At 35.8% G+C, this 22500-nt stretch overlaps 1 protein-coding gene across 3 annotated transcripts in view; it reads left to right on the top strand.

Moving 5' to 3' along the window:
• The window catches only part of LOC115213528, a 498605-nt gene that overhangs the window by 351401 nt on the left and 124704 nt on the right, over positions 1-22500 (top strand). For all 3 annotated transcript variants that reach the window (XM_036500732.1, XM_036500730.1, XM_029782551.2), the window contains exons 7-8: positions 3228-3459; positions 21663-22340. In XM_036500732.1, the coding sequence (XP_036356625.1) occupies positions 3228-3459; positions 21663-22340 (910 nt within the window). The remainder of the gene's footprint in view (positions 1-3227; positions 3460-21662; positions 22341-22500) is intronic.

The raw sequence follows: 22500 nt of genomic DNA, 5'->3' as shown, positions 1-22500 counted from the left end.
CATCGTCACCTTCAACAACTTGGAAAGGTTCCTAAACTTGGAAAATGGGTGCCTCATAAATTGTCCGAAAGCAATCGCAAATCCTGAGTTAACATCTGCTCTTCTTTTCATTCTCGCGAACTGATTTCACTCTTTTTGGATGGACTTGTGACTGGTGACGAAAGATGGGTCTTCTGTCAAAATGTTAAACGTCGTAAACAGTGGCTTGGTAAAAGGGAAAAAGCTAAACCACAACTGGGAAGAAAAATTCATGGGAGAAAGGTTCTTCTCTCTATCTGGTGGGATTACAAAGTAGTAATTCACTTTGAATTGTTACCACCTAATGCAATACGATACTCAAGTCTACTGTCAGCAATTAGAGCGTTTGAACCAAGTTCTGAAGAAGAGAAGACCCGCTTTAGTAAATCGAAAAGGGGTGATGTTACGTCAGGACAATGCGCGATCCCACACTGCAAAGATCACATCACAGAAGATCGAAGAGCTTGGTTGGGAAAAATTCCTCATCCACCTGAAACTGATTAATCTGGAAATAGAAACCGTGTCCGTTTTACTACTTCGAGGAGATTTATCTATCATATTATGTCTACATAAATGATGTAAACGAAATATTGAATAATAAGAACAGTAATAACAAAAAGAACAACAATAATGATATGGATGATGATGATGATGAGGATGACGACGACGACAACGACAATTTATGTAGCATAAGGAATGAAGTAATATCATGAAAACGTTATGTCGTAAAAACCTACCGCATATCTGAAAAGAATAATAGATTTCCGACTTGAAGAACAAAATCTCCGTAAAGCTGATGATGGAAAGTGCCACCAGAGGACAATCAAATCCCGATGTGTCTACAGACTAGGACCTCCTCGGCGATTAACATCGCCCTTTTCTTTGGAGCCAATTATAAAAGCAATTATAAAAGGGTATACTTTACGAAACCACATGAAAACATTTAGTATATCCCATCCACATACAGGTATTTGTTTTCTTATATATTCACAGGAACAAAAAAAAGCTTGTGTACCGATGCGTACACTCCCGCATATCTTGCCCTGTTTGGTTGGGAACCAAATCGCACAACACTTCGGCCAGGAATTCCTTTCTTCACAGTTTTGAAGGCAGATTGAACGTCTCACCACACTTTGAGAGATAGAATGGTTGACATCTTCCTGGTTCTTTGTTCAATAGTATGTTCAGTCAAGGACGGAAACTAATTTCGTGATAGACATAAACAATACTCTTTTTCATGTGGTAATGGCATGGATTGATCGAATTCCAAAGCTAATCTCCGGAAACATTGTCAATGTTTTTTTTTTTGTATTTTGTTTTTTTTTAAATGGTTATTCTTCGTGTTTTGCCAATTCCTCGTATCACCACAACTGTTATTTCCATCGACATTATCGTCGATGACGGCAAGATAAAGAAGGAGTAGGAAGAGGAGGAGCTCAGATGGAAGAAGAAGGAGGAGGAGAAGAAGAAGATGGTGGTGGTGGTGTTGGTAGTGGTGGTGATGGTGGTGTTGGTGGTGGTGGTGGTGGTGGTGGTGTTGGTGGTGGTGGTGTTGGTGGTGGTGGTGGTGGTGGTGGTGGTGGTGGTGTTGGTGTTGGTGTTGTTGTTGTTGTTGTTGTTGTTGTTGTTGGTGGTGGTGGTGGTGTTGGTGGTGGTGATGATGATGATGATGATGATGATGAACAAATACAAGAAATATACAATTAAAGAGACGGAATTTGAATATAGTAGATTGAAGAGATTTTAGAACGATTAAATATATAATTAGCTGCAATGCAGTCATGTATATACGTTGCAGATTCGAAGATGTGACCGCGTGTGAAATATAGTCTTATTGCATGAAGATTAATCTAAACTGTATGTCTGTGTCTTTCCCTTAGTGATGGTGTGTCCGTGTGTGCAACTATGAACCTATGGAAAGCCTGTGATTCAACTCGTTTATGCGTGTGTTTGAAGGCTAAAAGTGAATGAATTTATGTCCGTTAAGAAGTCTATAATGAAAGACACTGCATTAGTAAAATCCAAATTATTAATAGGAATGTCAATGGTTACCTCTCACCGTTGATTATGTATATATGAATATCAATTGCATATCATTACCACTCTATTTTCCATTGAAGCTTATCCGGTTTCAACAATCACGAGAATTTTGATTCCTAATGAAGAATCTAATAAATGCATTAAATTCTACATCAAATATCCCGGTAAAGGTAATTAGGAACTGTAACGCGTTGCCCTTTTCCTCCATTGCGTTTTAATTAAGGATAAATATATGCAACTATTAATCAAAATCAGATAGATATTTCACTTTCAAAGCGCCAGGTATTTTCAGCACCACTCACAGTTTTGTAGACGTTCAGAATATCTATGTACAGTGATGTAATTTGACAAATATCTCACTATTTTACTGTGATATATTTTTATTACTAGCGGCAACGTTACTTACAAAACGTACCCCACCATTGTAAAGATATTGGACAATGTAATCTTAGGTATAAGAAAAGATTGATGGTCACACTTGGTATGCATAAGGCCACTGGTTTCCTCTATTCCTTGGATTTCTAATCTGGGTATAAATAATATCCATAATAACAACATTGATTAAATAGGTTGTGTCATCAATAAGGTTGTCTCTACGATAAATGAGTTATCACTGTCTGTTTTCAGGTACGCAGAAAATAAATGAAAGCAATATTAATATGTTAATTTTTCCTCGAGAGACAATATCACATTAATCAGCTACATATTTCGGACTTCCATAAGTTAAATTTTTAGGGGTAACCAGGTCTGCTTATAAGCATAAATCTAATTTATATTTTCTCAGACAATCTTACATAATGTTCACGTAGGAAATATAATGTAACGATTCTCATTGACCAGAATAAGAAATTTCAAAGCTCTATGGATAATATTGGCAAAATATCATTTTCCTTTAACAGCAAATCGACACTGACTAAAAAATTACGAGAAAAGGCGTTTAGTTATGGCCACTGTAATCTCTCTTGGTTGTTGTGTACCTAAGACTGCAGTATACAGTATACGTCTGCCCAAAATTTGTGTATAATTTCAAGGTTATTTAGCTGCTTTTTGTAGTAGTTTGATTGATTACGTAGGGAAGTTTAAAGTTGGTACTTGTTGGTGATGTTGATATGTATACTATGACTGACTGCAGATTTGTTTTCAATTCCTTTATTTCATATTATTTTCAGGTCGTCCGCCTTTGGTTTACCCATTTCGATCTTGGTTACCCAGTTGGAGATCCTTGTAGTTCACGGAACGATCGGCTCTTACTTCAAGAGCGAGTACCAGGCAATGGGCTGGAAACATTCTGTGCAGGTGCGCACACTAAGGAGATTATAACGAAGACAAACAATGTGAGTTTGGTTTTTATAACAGATGCCAACCATGACGCTCCAGGATTCAGAATATTTTACAATGCCGGTAAGTAATATGAAGGTGCATTGTTTTTGTTACCTCATTGAGGGGAATTTATATCAAAGTATTTAAATTGCAATCATACGTTTTTGGGGGAGATAATAGAGTTTGTGTGTAATATGTTTGAAGATGATACTATATAATTAAAAACGTAATAGACTACTATTTCTAGCAGTGCATGTAATCATTTAGACGCTCTTAATTAACCTCAGTATGTATGTGTATATTAACCTGCGGGTCTTTCTACTATTTTTGTAATTGCTTTCGGTTCATCAACCTTCAATGTTACTCATTCATGTTATTCGGACTCTATATGCCTTCTAGGTTTATTCTTCCAACAAACTTAAATATAAATCGTATTAACAACCTACACCTAACATCACCTAGAACAGGTTTGAACGTCTCGCTATTAACAACTTTAGCAACAGAAGGAAGTTAATATCATAAAGTAACTCTTTAATATAATGTAACAAATTTGAGAATTACATTTCAAATATCCTTAACTTTAGAACGAAAATGATGATAAATCGAATTCTTTAGCATATTCATTAAAAGAGAGAGAAAAAAGGAATTTTAGCAACATTGCATTTTCTTGGGTGCACCGTTTGTAGTACATATTATCCTGCCAAAATCTTGTATGGGCACTTTGAATTGAGATGATTTCTGGAAGTATTGTTAAGTAACAATGAAATCAATCCTGTCATTCCTCATCCCAAGGTGCCGAAACGAGAATTCTCGGAGGCGTATTTCATAGCGAGACTGCATATGGACTATTGAATAAATTACGATTTATTCAATAGCTACTCTCTGTTGGAACTGCAGTATGGTAGTCCTTTCATTATAGAATGAATTTACGATGACAATGACATGCAACGCTTCCGTCATTGAGATATTGATGATGATGATGATGAGGAGGAGGACGAGGAGGCCGATGACGATGACGATGACAGCAACAACAATAACATACGTTACTGTCTCCCATCACTGCTTCACAACCGGTGTTGGTGTGTTTACGTCCACAGAACTTAACGGTTCGGCAAAAATTAAGGATAGAATAAATACCAAGCTTTAAACAAAAAAAAGTTACTGGGGTCGATTTGTTCGACTAAAATCCTTCGAAGCAGTGCTCCAGCATGGCTTCAGCCTGATGACCGAAACAAGTAAGAGATAAAATATAAAATATATGCACATACATACATATATGTGTGTATGTGTGTGCGTGTGAGGGTAGGAAAGTAGGTAGGTAAGTAGGCTGGTCGGTAGGTATGTATATTGAAAATTTCCACCTGGCTCGTTTGCTTTATTACTTTCCTAGTCGTCCTTGTGCGTTCTTCTTGAAATCATTCTTGTTAATTTTTTCCCCCTCTGTTTTATTCTTACAGCTACAGACCATACAATATGGATTCAACTCATACACCTCTTCGCACTTTATTTTATGAGATAAAATCAGTTCATTTTATTTCAGTTATTTGTTATTTGATTGCCTCTAATTCTTACACCCACACACATTTCGCGAAGACACAAACACGATTTTACATTCTCCTCTAATATATGAGCGCCATCAAAATATATATACGTATACACATTTCCGTTTGTTTTTTCTTGCTTTCCTCTTTCTATCCTTCTTTCATTTTCTTTCTTTCCTTCATTCTCTCTTTCACTCCCTCCCCCACTTACCCCTCTCTCTTCCTCTCTCTGTGTGTCTCATCGCACACATACGTATATATGATAAGATATATAAATCCAAGATGGATCGAGCGAAATTCTTATTTCACTTTGTACAACATGTTATTCCCCTCCACCTCCAATTGCTTCCTTACCATGTTCTTATCTTTCATTTTCTCTATTCTTCTCATTTATTCTTTATCTTGCTTGTCTCCGCCTACTCACAGACAGGTCTCTCTATTTCTCTCTTTCATTTTCTCTCACTCTCTCTCACTTTTCTTCACACTCTCTCTCTGCCTCTCCCCCTCTCTCTCTCTTACAACTTATAACTTATTACAAAGTATCCACACACAGCACTCACATAATCTCGCGCACACACATATACAAACTTCACAAGCGCGTCGCATACACGCAAAAACACATGTACACTCAACGAGATTCATAGACTCACTCCGCTACTCAGTCATTCAATCACGTAATCTTTTCCGTTTTCCTATCTCACTGTGTTACACGCACACACTGTTTCTGCCCAAGGGTGTATTATTTCTATCACACCTTCTCTCCCCACTCACTCTCTGTTTTTTTTTTTTATTTCTCTCTGCCATCCACAAACATAATTTCTTCACCATTATCCTTTCTGAGTTTTATCTCCTTAACTCCCTTTGTCTCCCTCTCTCGGTGCCTCACGCTCAATTATTTTGACCACTTCTCTTAACGACTCGTTATTCACATCAACGTTTGTTGGCAAACACTGCCAAAGATTGTCTGCAAAGAAATGGAGTCATGTTTTAACTGTGGTCATGAATTTTGTTGAATCATAAAAGAATCACGGTCAGTAAACATGAATATTGCTACATTTCCTTGGTAGTAGTTTGAGAACGTTTATGGGAAGTCTGAGAATTTACTACTAATATTAGCGTTAAAATCGACTGCGACGAATACAATAATGACCGAGGTGTTGGTGGCACTGTTGGTTGCGGTGGCTGTAGTTGTGGTGGTAGTAATAATTTGAAGGACGTATTTATATGAATGCTGTTCAGTAAATACTGATGACTGTGAAGTAAAGATGGTGCCAAAAGCAATAATGTATAAAAAAGCAATAATGTATAATAATAATAATAATAATAATAATAATAATAATAATAATAATAATAATAATAATAATAATATTTATAATAATAATAATAATAATGATAATGATAATGATAATGATAATAATAATAATAATAATAATAATAATAATAATAATAATAATAATATTTATAATAATAATAATAATAATAATAATGATAATGATAATGATGATAATGATATAATAATAATAATAATAATAATAATAATAATAATAATAATAATAATACAGAAAATTGCACTACTAGGCACTGCACACATCCTACGCAGAACACTTTCCATACAATAACCATCAGAGCATCACAACAAATCACAGCACATACCCAAGGCACACAGAGCTGCGCTCGGTAGTGAAGTGAAAGCACGCTATAAAAATAAAACTACTGAATAATAATAATAATAATAATAATAATAGTGATGATGAGGAGGAGGATAAAAGCCCTGATGCAGTACCAGAGAGTGGCTCTCATAGCTTCTGATCTTAACTGATTGGAAGTATTATCATGTACATTGTTTTGTCTTGTTATAAAAGATGGGCTACAGCAAATATTCTGCTCAGTACCACAGATTTGCTTGTTAGTTGTTTGACCTTAACCAGTTGAGCATGTCCCTTAGTGGCTGACGATATGTGCATCTCTGATCACGAGCAGAAGTAGTGGGGGGCATCATAGCCGTGTGTTGAAAGGAATTCTTGGAATTTTGGATAATTCACCTTTGGAAACATGCGTGGTTTGTTCATCATCCTTAAACAATCCTTATTCAGGGACCTTTCGAACGGGGTGGGCTACTCGACCAGAGGAAAATTCTAACTGGGCCCCATCTGCAAGGTCATGCTCTGTTTATCTTGATATGAGATCACCATGTCGTGCACATATAGTTGTGATGCATGTGCCTAGTGTACTCTTATCAGACGGGTAGTCATGATGGGTATACTGGACTTCGCATATTTTACCCCAGTGTCACCTTGATGACATGCACTGCTCTCTCACTCAATAATAATAATAATAATAATAATAATATAATAATAATAATAATAATAATAATAATAATAATAATAATAATAATAATAAAGGCACAGAAAAAGCTAAGCGCATGAAAACCCGTGCTAAATCTGCGGCCTTAGATATTCTGAATGATAAATGGCAAGAAAAACCTCTCTATGGCAAATACCCAAAGAGAGCAAATAATGCAGATGTTGACAAAGCCCTGACCCATCAATGGCAATGGCCTCTGGCTTAAAATCTGAAACAGAGGGGTTTATCATAGCAGCTCAAGATCAATGCCTACCAACAAGAAACTACCAGGCCAACATATTAAAGATCAGAAGCAGTCCAACGTGTCGTGTATGCCAGCAACAAAATGAACCATTGACCATGTGGTCTCCAAGTGCAGTCTTCTAGCGCCTACAGAGTATCTCAACAGACACGATAGAGCTGCACAATATATTCACTGGGTAATCTGCAAAAACCTGGATTTGCCCCATGAAAAAAACTGGTGGGAACACAAACCACCCCAGTGCTTGAAAATGACCACATCTCACTCCTCTGGAACTTCCCCATTCAAACTGACAGAAAGATAGATGCAAATAGGCCAGACATCATATTGAAAGACTTCAAACAAAGAACATGCCTCCTCATTGATATGACTGTCCCAATCGATATAAACGTATCTGTCAAGACCTACCAAAAACTGAGCAAATATAAAGATCTTGAAATAGAAATCAGCAAAATGTGGAACCTGAAGACTAAAACAATACCTGTTGTCATAGGTGCTCTTGGAATGATAGCAAAAGGGGCTGATAGCTACCTAACTCAGATACCAGGAAACCCAAAAATGGCAGAAATTCAAAAGATAGTGCTCATGGGAACTGCTCATATCCTACGCAAAATACTTTCTATGTAATCTCAAGGTTTAAAACAAACATAATTTTCGGGGTTTTTTAGACATTCATTAGTACAACACCAAAAACTCCCCCCCACCAAAAAAAAATATATTGCACACTAGGCATAACAACAACATGAACTTCCAACCTGTTGTCTCTTGAGGTCTCTGGGTGAGACTTGGAGCAACTTGTACAATTATAAAGCAAAACTCAAACATAGAATAATAATAATAATAATAATAATAATAATAATAATAATAATAATAATAATAATAATAAGAATAATAAGAAGAAGAAGAAGAAGAAGAAGAAGAAGAAGAAGAAGAAGAAACCTTTCTATTATAGGCACAAGGCCTGAAATTTGGGAGAGGAGGATAGTCGATTTCATTGACCCCAGTGCGTAATTAGTATCTATTTCATCGACTCCCATATGATGAAAGGCTAAGTCGATCTCGGCGGAATTTGAACTCAGAACCTAAACACGGGCGAAATAGCGCTAAGCTTTTTGACTGACACGCGAAGAAATCCGCTAGATCGACGCATTAACAAAAACAAAAACAACAACAACAACAACAACAATGACGTTGATGACAATAATAGCAGCTGCATCTATCACAAACGCTTAAAGTTTTATGAGATGGTGTATTTCATTAGATTGGCCACTATACTTATTTTATAGATAATTATAATGAAGTTCCAGAAAAAAAAGAGAAAAAGGAGAATAACCGAAATACTGTTGAATGGAATTGAGTTTATAACTGATATCAGCGCAAATGTTTCAATTCCATTACTTTTATTCTGTCTCGTCATCTATTCTGCCTTCAGGAATATGGATGAGGCGTTGATGATAATCAAGATTTCATCCTTTGGCGAATTCAAGTATATCAGTATAAAGAATAAAAAGTTTTGAATGGTACAACAGTGCACTATGATACAGACAATGGACCATATAGCTGTTGTAATTATGTCATCCATAGTCTGATATGATATTTCGGAATAATATTCCTTCTTCAGATATTCTTAGATGGATTCGCTGCTATAATCGGTTTTTCTAACGGCTTTTCTTTTTTAATATATTAGATTGATCACTGTATTTCAGTATTATTTCAGGCCTTGTGCCTATAGTAGAAAGGATTATTATTATTATTATTATTATTATTATTATTATTATTATTATTATTATTATTATTATATACATTATTGCTTTTGGCACCATATTTTCTTCACACTCATCAGCATTTACTGTATAGTATATAGCCCATTGTCTGTATTATAGTGCATTGTTGAACCATTCAAAACTTTTTATTCTTTACAAACAATACACAATGCTTCAAGCGAACTACAATACTCTCCTATATCAGTATAATCAACGGAATCTGCCACGTTCATGTTACACTGATAGATAAATAAAATATCTCCCTACAACTGTAGTGTTTACATTCATAATATAATTATATGCGTCAAAGGATTGATAAACAGACAGAGCTCTCGACAAATACCTTGCAGTATTTGTTTCGGCTAATTAGTTTTCAAAATCACTTCACGCTGAGGCCAGATATGCCTCTTATCCTTTCAAGGTCAACAAAATGAAGTACCAACTAAGATATAATGTCAGTATGGCTATCTGTTCTCCTCCACGTGAATTACAGGACTTGCGCCTATATTAGAAACAAAATATACGCATAGGCGCAGGAGTGGCTGTGTGGTAAGTAGCTTGTTTACCAACCACATGGTTCCGGGTTCAGTCCCACTGCGTTGCACTTTGGGCAAGTGTCTTCTGCTATAGCCCCGGGCCGACCAATGCCTTGTGAGTGGATTTGGTAGACGGAAACTGAAAGAAGCCTGTCGTATATGTGTATGTATATATATATATGTATGTGTGTGTTTGTGTGTCTGTGTCTGTCCCCCTAGCATTGCTTGACAACCGATGCTGGTGTGTTTACGTCCCCGTCACTTAGCGATTCGGCAAAAGAGACCGATAGAATAAGTACTGGGCTTACAAAGAATAAGTCCTGGGGTCGATTTGCTCGACTAAAGGCGGTTCTCCAGCATGGCCACAGTCAAATGACTGAAACAAGTAAAAGAGTAAAAGAGTATACATATATATCTACACACACACACACTCACACACACGCTCACAGACACGCTCACACACACACGCTCACAGACACGCTCACACACACACGCTCACAGACACGCTCACACACACACATATATGTAGTAACTAATAATATAAGCAATTTCTGAGTCACTCTATCTCCTTTTTAAATACAAGAACATATACGAGTAGAACATACTTCATTACATTATGTAAGAAAAGCGGTAGTATCTATAATGCTGAGATATTTGGTCTTCAGGTTCACGATCTGCGGGAGTATTAATTTCGTAGCTTAGGCCCCAGTAAGTGAAAACTAAGAGCGAATCACTGAAGGTCCTCGACTAGCTTACGGAAAACGACTTGCGGCCCAGACGCCAAAAATAGCAGGAACGCTGGGACTGGTGTATTGCTGCGCAAGGTGACTATTTCGAAAAGTATGATGTTAATAGTTAGGTAAATAAGTTATCATTTTATTTAACATAACTAGTCCGGGAACCTTTTGATAATACATCGGGTTCCAGTGCCAGACCTGTCTATGTAAGCACAATACCTTTACTATTTGAAAATGATGGGAATTTCGCAAAAAATCCTTAGTATGATCACCGTACATGTTTATACTTTTGTTCCTGCAGATAAAATTTATATTTTGCGTAACCTGCAAGAAAAGAATAATATAGGTAGTGAGTCTGATGTTGAAAACCAGGATAATGATGAGCAGTAGGAAGAGGAGGGTATTAATAACGATGAAGAAACAAAGAAGTTATAAATATGAATTTGTTTCAATATCATTCTAAATGAGATGCGAAATAGTAAAAACATTTGTTACTAGTAAATGTATACAGATGAATATTATAAATTTTATATATCACGAAAGTTTTAGTTCGAGTCGATCTATGAATACTAACTATAAAAGTAATAGCTCTGATATTAATATTTTAACATAAGGTATGTCGTATCAGTATAGTATATTATTAATACTTAGTACAGCTGAAAGTTTTGAACAAATTTAAGTTCAAAAATTATGAACAACATCGTTTTTACCGAACATACATACAAACAAATCATATATAATTTGAAAAAATTTTCTTTTCACTATGTTTGTTTAAGAAAATATTTATCAAAAGGAATTATACTACAAGACGATATATATTGTATTTCAATGTGATTTTATAGAATGGCTTTGTTGAATAGCATACACGCACGTAAACACACTCACACACACACACACACACACACACACACACACACACACACACACAGTGACACAGTATCGCATCACATAAAGGCGCACACAAACAAGAACATACAAATACGCAACTACCTATACATTCGCACAGACGTAATTAATATATGAAAATGGAGAAAAATAATACGGAATGTAACCAGTAAATAATACATAACTGCAACCCAATATATTTATGTATATAAATATATTTTTTTACATCTATTGACTTCAAACTCTTATACACAGCTGTATAGGAAGGAACATTCACACAAATGCACATATAAATCATCAACCAACTCCTACAGACAAACAAGCACACACACACACTCGCACAAGTGTACATATGTACATTTAGACGTACACACAATCACACACATATACACGTGTATGTGTATCTGTATACATGTGTGTGTGTGCACGCACACACACACACACATATATATATATATATACTGTCACAGGCGCGTGACTGCGTGATAAGAAGCTTGCTTCCCAACCATATGGTTCAGTCCCACTGCGTGGCACATTGGAACAGTGTGTCTTTTAATATAGCCTCGGGCCGACCAACACCTCGTGATTGAATTTTGTAGAAGCAAAGTGAAAGCAGCCCATGTGTTTGTGCATGTGTGTGTGTGTGTGTGTGTGTGTTGTGTGTGTGTGTGTGTGTATCTTTCTGTCTGTGTTTTCCTCCCGTCACCGTTTGACAACCAGTGGTGGTGCATTTATGTCCTTGTAAACTAAGAGATCCTCCCCCTAAAAAAAAAAACGATAGAATATATGTACTAGGTTTAAAAATAAGGGCTGGCGTCGATTTATTCGACTACAACTATTCAAGGTGGTGCTCCAGCATGGCTGCAGTAAAATGATTGAAACAAGTAAAAAAATAAATGAATATATATATACACACACACATATATATATATCGGGGGAGGGGAAATCTGTCTGTAGGTGTGTTTGTGAAGTTGTAACCTAACTCTTCCAACATCGTTTTATCGATTTTGATGTAACTTGACACGTGAGTATAACTCATGTCTCGAAACCTCATGGCATACTCAGATCGTTGAAATAGTCAGCAATAGTTCCCTGGAAGGGATCCTTATATATAGCCAAGGCAAATAACCCATTCATTTTCCGAAATTATTTGGTATAAATCAAATTGAGTATGCTTATTTCTCAGTATTTGACCTATTTGAGTTATTTTCGTAATTTATCCAGTACAACGCTTAAACAAGCAAATAGTATTTTTCTAAACAATAAATCCACCTATATCGGTTAGTGACTTATTCACGAATATACCAACACTAGCGCCGCTGAGGGTAATATTCTCTGCGAACGCACAAAAGCTTTTTTCAGAATTATTTACTTTGAATTGTTATTATCTCATATCTGATTAGCCTGTTATTACGTAACATGCTTCCCGATTTTAGTATACATACCTTATTAGTATTTCCTTCTAAGTTCTCTATACTCTGGGACCGTATTAAATCCCTTTTAGGGGTTACTTTATTTGAATTCTTACTTCCGGGTAATTAATTTCATGTTATTACATAACTGACATTTGGGCATTCATAACTTATTGTGAATTCCTAAAAACAAAATCCTGTGTAAAACTGTTCGCTATTCTCTGTAAATGCACAAAAGCTGTTTTGTATTGTCATCGTAATAGCGAAACAATTATGAGAACGGAACCATAGGATAAACTCCGCTTTCCCAGGAATTACCGGTTATGTAATTCAGCTAGTATATATATATATATATATATATATATATATAATATATATATATATATATATATAATATATATATATATAGTGGGACTGACATAAAGTCCGTTCGGTTTATGTCGACACTGAGAGCTCCTTAAACACTTGTATAAATACTTCTTTTTGTTCCCCGCGCATGCCCGCTCGTCAGATACTTGACATATGTACGTGGTTCGACGGAAACATGCGACGAAACCGGTTGTATTTTGTGCGATGGGATCAGCCTGAAAATGGAGAACCAAACCGAACAATGTCGTCACCGCATGTTTGTGCCAGAAGTGGTTCTCAAAATTTCGATCGAAAAATTCTTTATTTCAATATGCACCTCACTTAAGTCGGCCAGTTGTTATTAACAGCGAACAAATAAAGTGTTTAGTCGACACCAACACAACGTTATACGACCCCGATGAGCGCAGATAATCATTGAATATCGAAATCAAGTGTTATAAGCCATCTACATCAACTTGCTTACGTCAGCAGGCTCGATGTTTGCGTCACACATCAATTGAGTGAGGCTAACCTTGCCAAATGGTTTACCATTTGCGATATGTTGTAGAAAGTTGGAAAAAAATTATCCGACTTTGAAGAGAATGGTGACAGTGGACGAAAAACGCGTCGTCTATGACAAGGTGAAGGGCACACGATGATGAATGAATTGTAGCGAACCTCCACAAACAACCTCCAAAGCAGGACTTGACACGAAGTAGGTTATGTTTCATTTAAGTGGAATTTGAAGGGGCAATCACTTTAAATGCGTACTATGATCAGCTGGATAAATTAAAATTTGTGATCCACTAGAAGAGTCCAGCACTTTTGAAACGTGAGGGCACTGTCATTCATCACGACTGCGCCAAGCCACACCTTTACTGACGCGGTAGAAAATACTGGGGGTTGGTTAGGAAGTTTGATAATATTCGTCCAACCTTGTCCCTTCAGATTTTCTTCTGTGTTAGTTTCTTTAAAATTTATTGAATTTTACAGACCTTTAGGTCTGTCTAATCAAAAAATGTTCTGAAGAGGATGCAACAATTCATCAGGAAGATATTTCCACCAGTTAAGGACTGGAACTTCTGTGAGCTGGAAATAATGATTCTTCCCACAAGATGGTAGAAGATATTGGAACAAGACTTTGATTATACGATTCATTGAATATACGGCTTTGTGTTTAAAACTTGTCTTATTTTCGCTTAAATAAACCGAACAGACTTCTAGGCTTACACAGTTCATGTACACACACACATACACACACATAATATATTAGGTGCATCTATATATATCGTTTTTGTATTTGGTTTGCAAGATTCTTTATGTGAATTCGTGTGTTGGAGCATATTTTATTGTCTGGGGAAAGTCATTCTCTTTCAGAGATTATTCTCTCTCCAAAGCACTGCCGTAGCAACTGCATTGTTTCTCTTGCGGTATGAGCAGTTGCCCCATCTTACTGGAACCATGTGTGAGGTCTACTCTGAATGGCCTTCACGTTCACCGGTTCGATTTCCCCTCGTTTTCATTGCGTCTTGCAACCTTTTCAGTAGTCGTTGACTCTGTCCATTATCAGAGCTGCGTTCCTTTTGTTTTTTGCGCAATTGTGTGCATCAATGTGCATGTGTATACACATGTGTATGTATGTTATTATGTATGTATCTATGTATGTATGTGTGTGTATGCATGTATGTGTCTGAGTATGCATATATTTATGTATGCGTGTGCGTACGTTTGTATGTATGTATTCTGCACATTTATGCGTTTCTGTTCAATGCTATTGATGTTGTTGTTTTAGTTTCGTATGTTTGCGTCCTAACCTCTATCTTATTTTTAGGAACGCTTTTTCAGTCTCAGATAGACAATCAATTTTTCTGACCCTCTTACATGTAGCGAATTTCGTTGGTAACTCTAAAGCAAGAGGCAACGAAAATTTTAGAAAAAATCAATAAGTAAATGAGTGGAAATCGAACCGGTGAGTGTGTTAAATAATAAGGTCCTGAATGTGAATGATTCTCCCAGACACAATATAAAGTAATATAATACAATATAACATAATAATGATATAATACAATATAATACATATACATATATACATTATTATGGCTGCCCCCTCGTTATTGAGTATGGCCATTGCACCAAGCTTAAATGTTACTGATGCTGTGATACATACATACATACATACATACAAACATACATACATACATACACACATACACATATATATATATAGATACATAGATACATACATACATACATAAACGATTTAAAAGAGCAAAAGAAATTACGCATTTCAAAATACAGACCACTAAACAAAATAAAGTAGGAACAAATTGCAAATCAATTGTTATAAAGTTTTAAATGCCCAATTAAGATGAATATGTAAAACAGGCGCAGGAGTGGCTGTGTTGTAAGTAGCTTGCTTACCAAACACATGGTTCCGAGTTCTGTCCCACTGCGTGGTACCTTGAGCAAGTGTCTTGTATTATAGCCTTGAGCCGACCAAAGCCTTGTGAGTGGATTTGGCAGATGGAAACTGAAAGAAGCCTGTCGTGTATATATATACATATATATATGTGTGTGTGTGTGTGTGTGCATATGTTTGTGTGTCTGTGTTTGTCCCCCCCAGCATCGCTTGACAACCGATGCTGGTGTGTTTACGTCCCCGTAACTTAGCGGTTCGGCAAAAGAGACCGATAGAATAAGTACTGGGCTTACAAAGAATTAGTCTTGTTGTCGATTTGCTCGACTAAAGGCGGTGCTCCAGCATGGCCGCTGTCAAATGCCTGAAACAAGTAAAAGAGGATATTTTGCTTGACACTTTAACGTCTGTATGACCTGAAAAATTGTATTATACATACGTTATATATAAGTGCATGTTGATGATATGTTCTGGACCACTTTTAGGATTTCATTTGTTCAAATCTTTCTGTTTACATTAACAGAGACTGGAAAAGAATGCCTTTGATATATAATTTCATAAAGGCGGCGAAGTGTCAGAAATGTTAGCCCGTCGGTTAAAACGTTTGGTGTCAATTCTGCCCTTAATTTCAAGCCGTGTGAAGGGGAAAAATATGAAATTTAGTATGTAGCTTTAAATAATTAATTGTCATAAGCGGGCGCACACTTACATACACACCCAGGTGTTCCAATTTTATACCGTTGTTTCGAATAGCGTTTCATTTATTTTCAATCTGCGCCATTTTCTTCTATCAAAAGGAACTACTATTTTGTAATATTTGGCCGTGTTTAACATTCATACATTTGAATATAACTGGTCCTGTGTAGTAGCTGCTGGCGTATCAGAATCTAAATGTTTGCAAATAAATGAAAGAGTGTAAAAGTCTATAGATTATATTCTACTCCAGTAAATCCATTATTCACGAATGATTCGTCTCATAAAGTTTTTTCTCAAAATATTTTGGTTTCAAATGTAGATTATTTTAAAATTCTGGTTGCGATTATTCTGTTATGACGTCGTTTATTACTGATAAGACGGAGACAAACAACCAAAGTATATATATATATATATATATATATATATATATATATATATATATAAACGAATGTTCAACAGATAGATTTCTAATAAATCTATGACAATAAAAAAAAAAGGAAAACAACTAATGGCTAACCGTTTTATGAAGGAAGTGTCTGCAAAACATGGTTTAAATAATCTTAACTCGGAAACCTAAATATACATATGAATCTAGTGTCAGCATTTTCGAATACGATATAGCTTTTGCTTTAAAAATATATAATTATATAATTTTCCTACAATCGTATAATTTTATCTATCGGGTCATAACAATTGACATAACCTCACCATAAAATAATAAGGATATACAATAAAGAAACAAAAAAAACCCCAAAAAAACAGCAGGGTTAAAAAGAAAATTATTGTTTTTTTTGTCCTGCAATCTGATACGTAATTTTGGCTGGCGAGTATATAATATGATATGCAACGCACCATTGTTTACGTCCAAATTTGTTTACATTATTAATTTGTAAGCATCTAGTTTAAGCTATTTTCGTAATTGGAATAAACAAAACGGCAGAAGATAGTATCTGGAATAGCAAGATATGCTATTTAGATCGGAACTAACAAAGCATAACTCAATACATTTTGCCGAAAGCTTTATGTATAAATACATTCATAGACAAGCATATGCACGTAAGCATGCATACATGTATGTATGTATGCATGTATGCATGTATGTATGTATAAACAAATATGCATATATTTACGAAGGCATACATATGTGTATATATGTCTGTATGCATATCTATCTATCTATCTATCTATCTATCTATCTATCTATCTATCTATCTATATATATATATATATTATATATATATATATATTATATATGTATATATATATATATATAATATATATATATAATATATATATATATATATATATATATCATGTATGTATATGTATTTACACGTTTACACTAAAGCACACAAACGCATACATAATTATTTCTTTTTTATTATTTTTATTTTTGATGTTCCACTAAAAGCATTTATTTACTTTACCTTCTTGATCTTAAAAAAATATCTCATTTCGATTCACTTTCTCAATGTTCCCTAGTGGAATGCAACCGATATCTACATACTCATTCCATGATATGTCTTGCTGACATCATTCTGTGCTACTATTTCAAGATTCTGTTCTTAACAGTATTCTATATTTAATGAAATATTCCAATTGATTCTAGACTCACTTTGGTGCCAGAGCGAGAAAGAGGCATTCCTTTTCACTAATCTGAGTATGGTTTTAGCAACTCTACCTTTATATTTTTAAGCCTTGTTGTCTTCTTGTTTTCGAAGCCCTGAATAAAAACGGTGACTTTTCTGGTACGAGTGTCCTTATCTGTTATCTGTACGTCACCCTCCAGAAACTGGGTGAAATTCAAAGCCACCTTTGCAGTATCATAAGCTACTGGGCGAACGAGTGCACTGGGACTAATACACTGTATTTAATGACAGCAAACCACAGTATAAATAGACCTGAATTGGATCCCTATGCTCCTGATGAGTCTGGGAAACTGCTGAGTGTGCCCAAGCCCTGACACGGTACTGGTGATATGAAGGAAGTCGACAGGGTCTACAATGTTCCACATTTCTTAGAAATGTTCCACTCACTTGGTTGATTGCTCTTTATTCGTTACCAGCGTATAGCCATCCTTATTCATAATTGAAATGCAAGAAACCGTTCTTGTTCTTGTCAGGCCGTTTATAAGTCTGTACAGATATTCGGTGTCATTTCTCACTGCTACTTCTGCTTCCTAGATATTTTCCTAGAACCATATCTCCCTATCTATCCTGAAATTTCTTTTCACATACTTACTGATATGTTTATAACTTTGTTTGTTTCTATGTACGTGTGCCCTTCATTTAGTCCCCTTTGGTTTATTCTTCTTTCACATATTGTATGTCACTGTGGAGATCCCTGGTTACTGGCTGTTACTTCCCTGATCGTTGTGTTGCTGATCGGCCATGTGCTATGCATTCACAGCACATGACGACACAATTGATTCTTAGTGGAGGTAATTTAGCTTTACATACGATACTGCGAAAAAATATGAGTATCAAATGCGTTTCCTTTATCAATGAAACGGTAAAGTTTTGCCTGCAGAAATAAACATTTAACATTCTAGATTGCCTTTTATACGGTTCTGCTCTGGAAGAAGACGACATGCCGATGGCTTTGCAGGTCCTCGCAGTTTCCTTAAAACTCCAGTTAGAGAGATGCTCGTATCTGTTTCATAACATATATTTGAGTATTTCTTTCTTATATGCACAGGCATAGATGTGTAATTAACAACTTTGCTTCGCAATAACATGGTTTCAGTTTTGGTTTGACAGCGGGGCGTCTTCGCAAAATATCTTCTGCAATAGGCTACTCGATCCGACCAATACACTGTGAGTAATTTGTTTACGGAAAAGATGTAAGCCCAGCTCAATTCTGCTTGACAAATAGTGTCAGCACTTACCGGCAAGCAAAAAGGAAAGATACAATAAGTACAATATAGTACACTAAGTACTATATTCAATTTGTTCGACTAAAACTTTCAGGGCGTCGATCTAGTACGACCACAGCAACGCTAGTTTGCTGCATACCACCTGAAGAGATTTCATGGAACACTACAGTAATCCATCGACTATCGCGGGTGTTACATTCCGAAACCCCCCAAAGAAATGATTAAAACGTAAAAAACATAAATACCTATCGGCCGCAGAAACCCGGATATACTGAGGAGACCGCGTCATAAATTTACATATATTAGTCAGAAAAATTCGCGATGTACTCAGTGCACGATAGGTGAACCGCGATTTGGCGAGGGATTACTGTTTTTGATTCTTCGAATCCCTGCGTATACATATATCTATACAAGCATATACATATGCATGTACATACATACATACATAACAAAAATCCTTGGATAGAAATTATAAGCATTTAACGCATCGCTACCGGTGTTTCCACGAATCAGGTGTCTCTTAATATCACATTCCGTATTCCTGATTACAGTGCAGTCCGTAGTATCGGGGCATGGGACTGATCATCTTCATGGATTCATTTCTTCGGGCGATATAACATTAGTGGAAGTTTGATAGAGGGATGCTTACCCTTTTGACCAGTGCGAAAGGTTGGTGTTTGGTTATGTGCGTATTTCTGAGTGTATTTGGTAGGGAGGGGAGGAAGGTGATGGAAACATAGGAATGAATGGTAGTTATACGTAGATAGAGGTGTGTGTGGTGACGTCGGACTTATTTTGCTATCACCACACACACACACACACACACACACACATATTTAAATGTACATATATATGCATGTATTACAATTCTATATTTAAGAGTTCGATTCCAGGCAATGACCTGAATAATAATAATAATAATAATAGTAATAATAATATAATAATAATAATAATAATAATAATAATAATAATAATAATAATAATAATAATAATAATAAGAAGAAGAAGAAGAAGAAGAAGAAGAAGAAGAAGAAGAAGAAGGAGGAGGAGGAGAAGAAGAAGAAGAAGAAGAAGAAGAAGAAGAAGAAGAAGAAGAAGAAGAAGAAGAAGAAGAAGAAGAACATCGAAATATACCTTAGGAATAAGAACCCAGGTCCGAAATTTCTCCAAGACACCTGATGAAGGCTGGAGGGTATAACAGCCAAAACGTTGTATTAGCAACAAACAAGATGAGGACAAATATCCGTCAAATGTAAATAAGGCAAATAATATATGCATGTATATGTGTATCTATCTATCTATCGTTTTATTTTCCCGATCCCTTTTGATCGGAATCTCCCACCCCACTTTTTCACGATCCCTTTTGATCGGAATTCGCCCCTCCCTTTTTTTCTCTTTCCTTGTTCCCAAAAAGAAAAGCTTTACTTTGTATTTTGTCCCTTCTGTGTCTAGCCCTGCGTGGCCAATAAAGAAATCAATCTATCTATCTATCTATCTATCTATCTATCTATCTATCTATCTATCTATCTATCTATCTATCTATCTATCTATCTATCTATCTATCTATCTATCTATCCACTAAAAAACACTCGTATAAGCATCTGACCAAACATGTTCCATCCGTTATTTTCCCATTCTTTCTATATCCAAATCAAAATCGCCTCATGCGAATATGAGACATATTCGTATGAATGGTTGTGAAAGATTTGATTGTTGTTTCTACCAGGTCGAGTGACCATATACAGGTCTCCTCGTTGGCTTGCGATTTATCGGTTGATTTGTTTAATATATCTTTTAGTATAATTTTGTATAACCGAGTTAGGATTGCTTAACTGTTTCTATGTTCCTTGCATAATAGTATCGATTTTTCCATGTTTTTAATCTTGTATTATTCTCATACCCGGTTAGTCGAGAGACGGAGTGTAATTTTATAATGTTTCGTTAGCCATTGGGTATTGGGAATACAGATTGTGGAAAAAAAATTTCTGAGATAAGGCAACAAAAATGTAGGCTCTGTGTCTCCTTTCTTGAATTACTACATATAGATAAACTCTCTAGTGGTATCATAGCATGGTGTGCGATGTTACCACAACGAAATACCTATAGAAATGCATACCTGCATGATTAATTGTGTGCAATGCAAAAGTTATGCATACTTACGCTCAAATGCACACATATGCTTGTGTGTACAAACACAGCGTATGTATTATGTATGAATACATGTGTTTATGTATAAACTATAAGAACCTATATTAGCACGTAATTTTATATTTCTTTCCTTCTTTATTTCTTTCTTTCTTTCTTTCTTAATTTTTATTTATTTATGTCTTAAATAATAGTTATATCTGACTTGGCTATGTATATGGCAGAATTTTATTAACAGATATGTAAATAATGTTGAAAAACATAGATTATTTAAAATTATATTGAATATTCTGGTCATGATGTTTTTTTTTTCCTTTCATTTCAGAGTGGCCTTGCAACGCAATCTTAACGAAAAATAACGGAGAATTCGCCACTCCAAACTGGCCAAACAATTACCCAGCTAACACTGACTGTAGGTGGATCATCAAAGGCCCCATTCATGCTTATATTACTTTACGTTTTACGAAAATTGAGCTTGAGAATCATGGTCTCGGATTGTGCAATAACCGACTGGACAGCATACACGTTTATGACGGAGAAACTACCGATTCGGAAAGAATTGCCACGCTGTGCGGATCTAGAGTACCGGCAACTTATGCTTCTACTTCAAATGTTCTGTTAATTGTTTTTAAATCAGACGAACGGGTGGAGTTAAGCGGTTTCCATGCCACCTATCGTTTTATTTTCCCCACCATCCGAACAACTGCATCACCATTTCAAAAGGAGAAAATCACCGAAAATCCACCAGTATCTTCGAATAACGTACCCTACACTACAACGTTTGTTCCCTCGGGATTACCTGATACACTTTTGACATCTCAACAAAATATGAGTCGCTCCAAATCAATATCGACGACATCAGCTGCTACTACACCCCCAGTTTCTTCGGAAAAATCTTTGACTGCAGCTTACGGCGAACCAACTAAATTTCCACTATATGCTGAAAGTGAAAAATTCGTCAGTCAAGTCATTCAGACGACTAGACACGTAATGGATATAAATGGTAAGTGACGTCTGATTCTTAATTTCTTCTCCTTTCAGCATTTAGATAACCAAACAGGATAGAGATTTAACGTCCGACTTTAAAATCTAAACATAAAGGAGAAATTCCCTTCATAATGTCTATTGTAAAATAATCGTCTTACTGAACAGTTACACAAAGC

The sequence above is a fragment of the Octopus sinensis genome, linkage group LG1 (assembly GCF_006345805.1).
Source record: "Octopus sinensis linkage group LG1, ASM634580v1, whole genome shotgun sequence".
In the NCBI taxonomy this organism is placed as follows: Eukaryota; Metazoa; Mollusca; class Cephalopoda; order Octopoda; family Octopodidae; genus Octopus; species Octopus sinensis.
The sequence above is the reverse complement of the archived record's forward strand: the minus strand, read 5'-3'. Positions and strand labels throughout refer to the sequence as shown.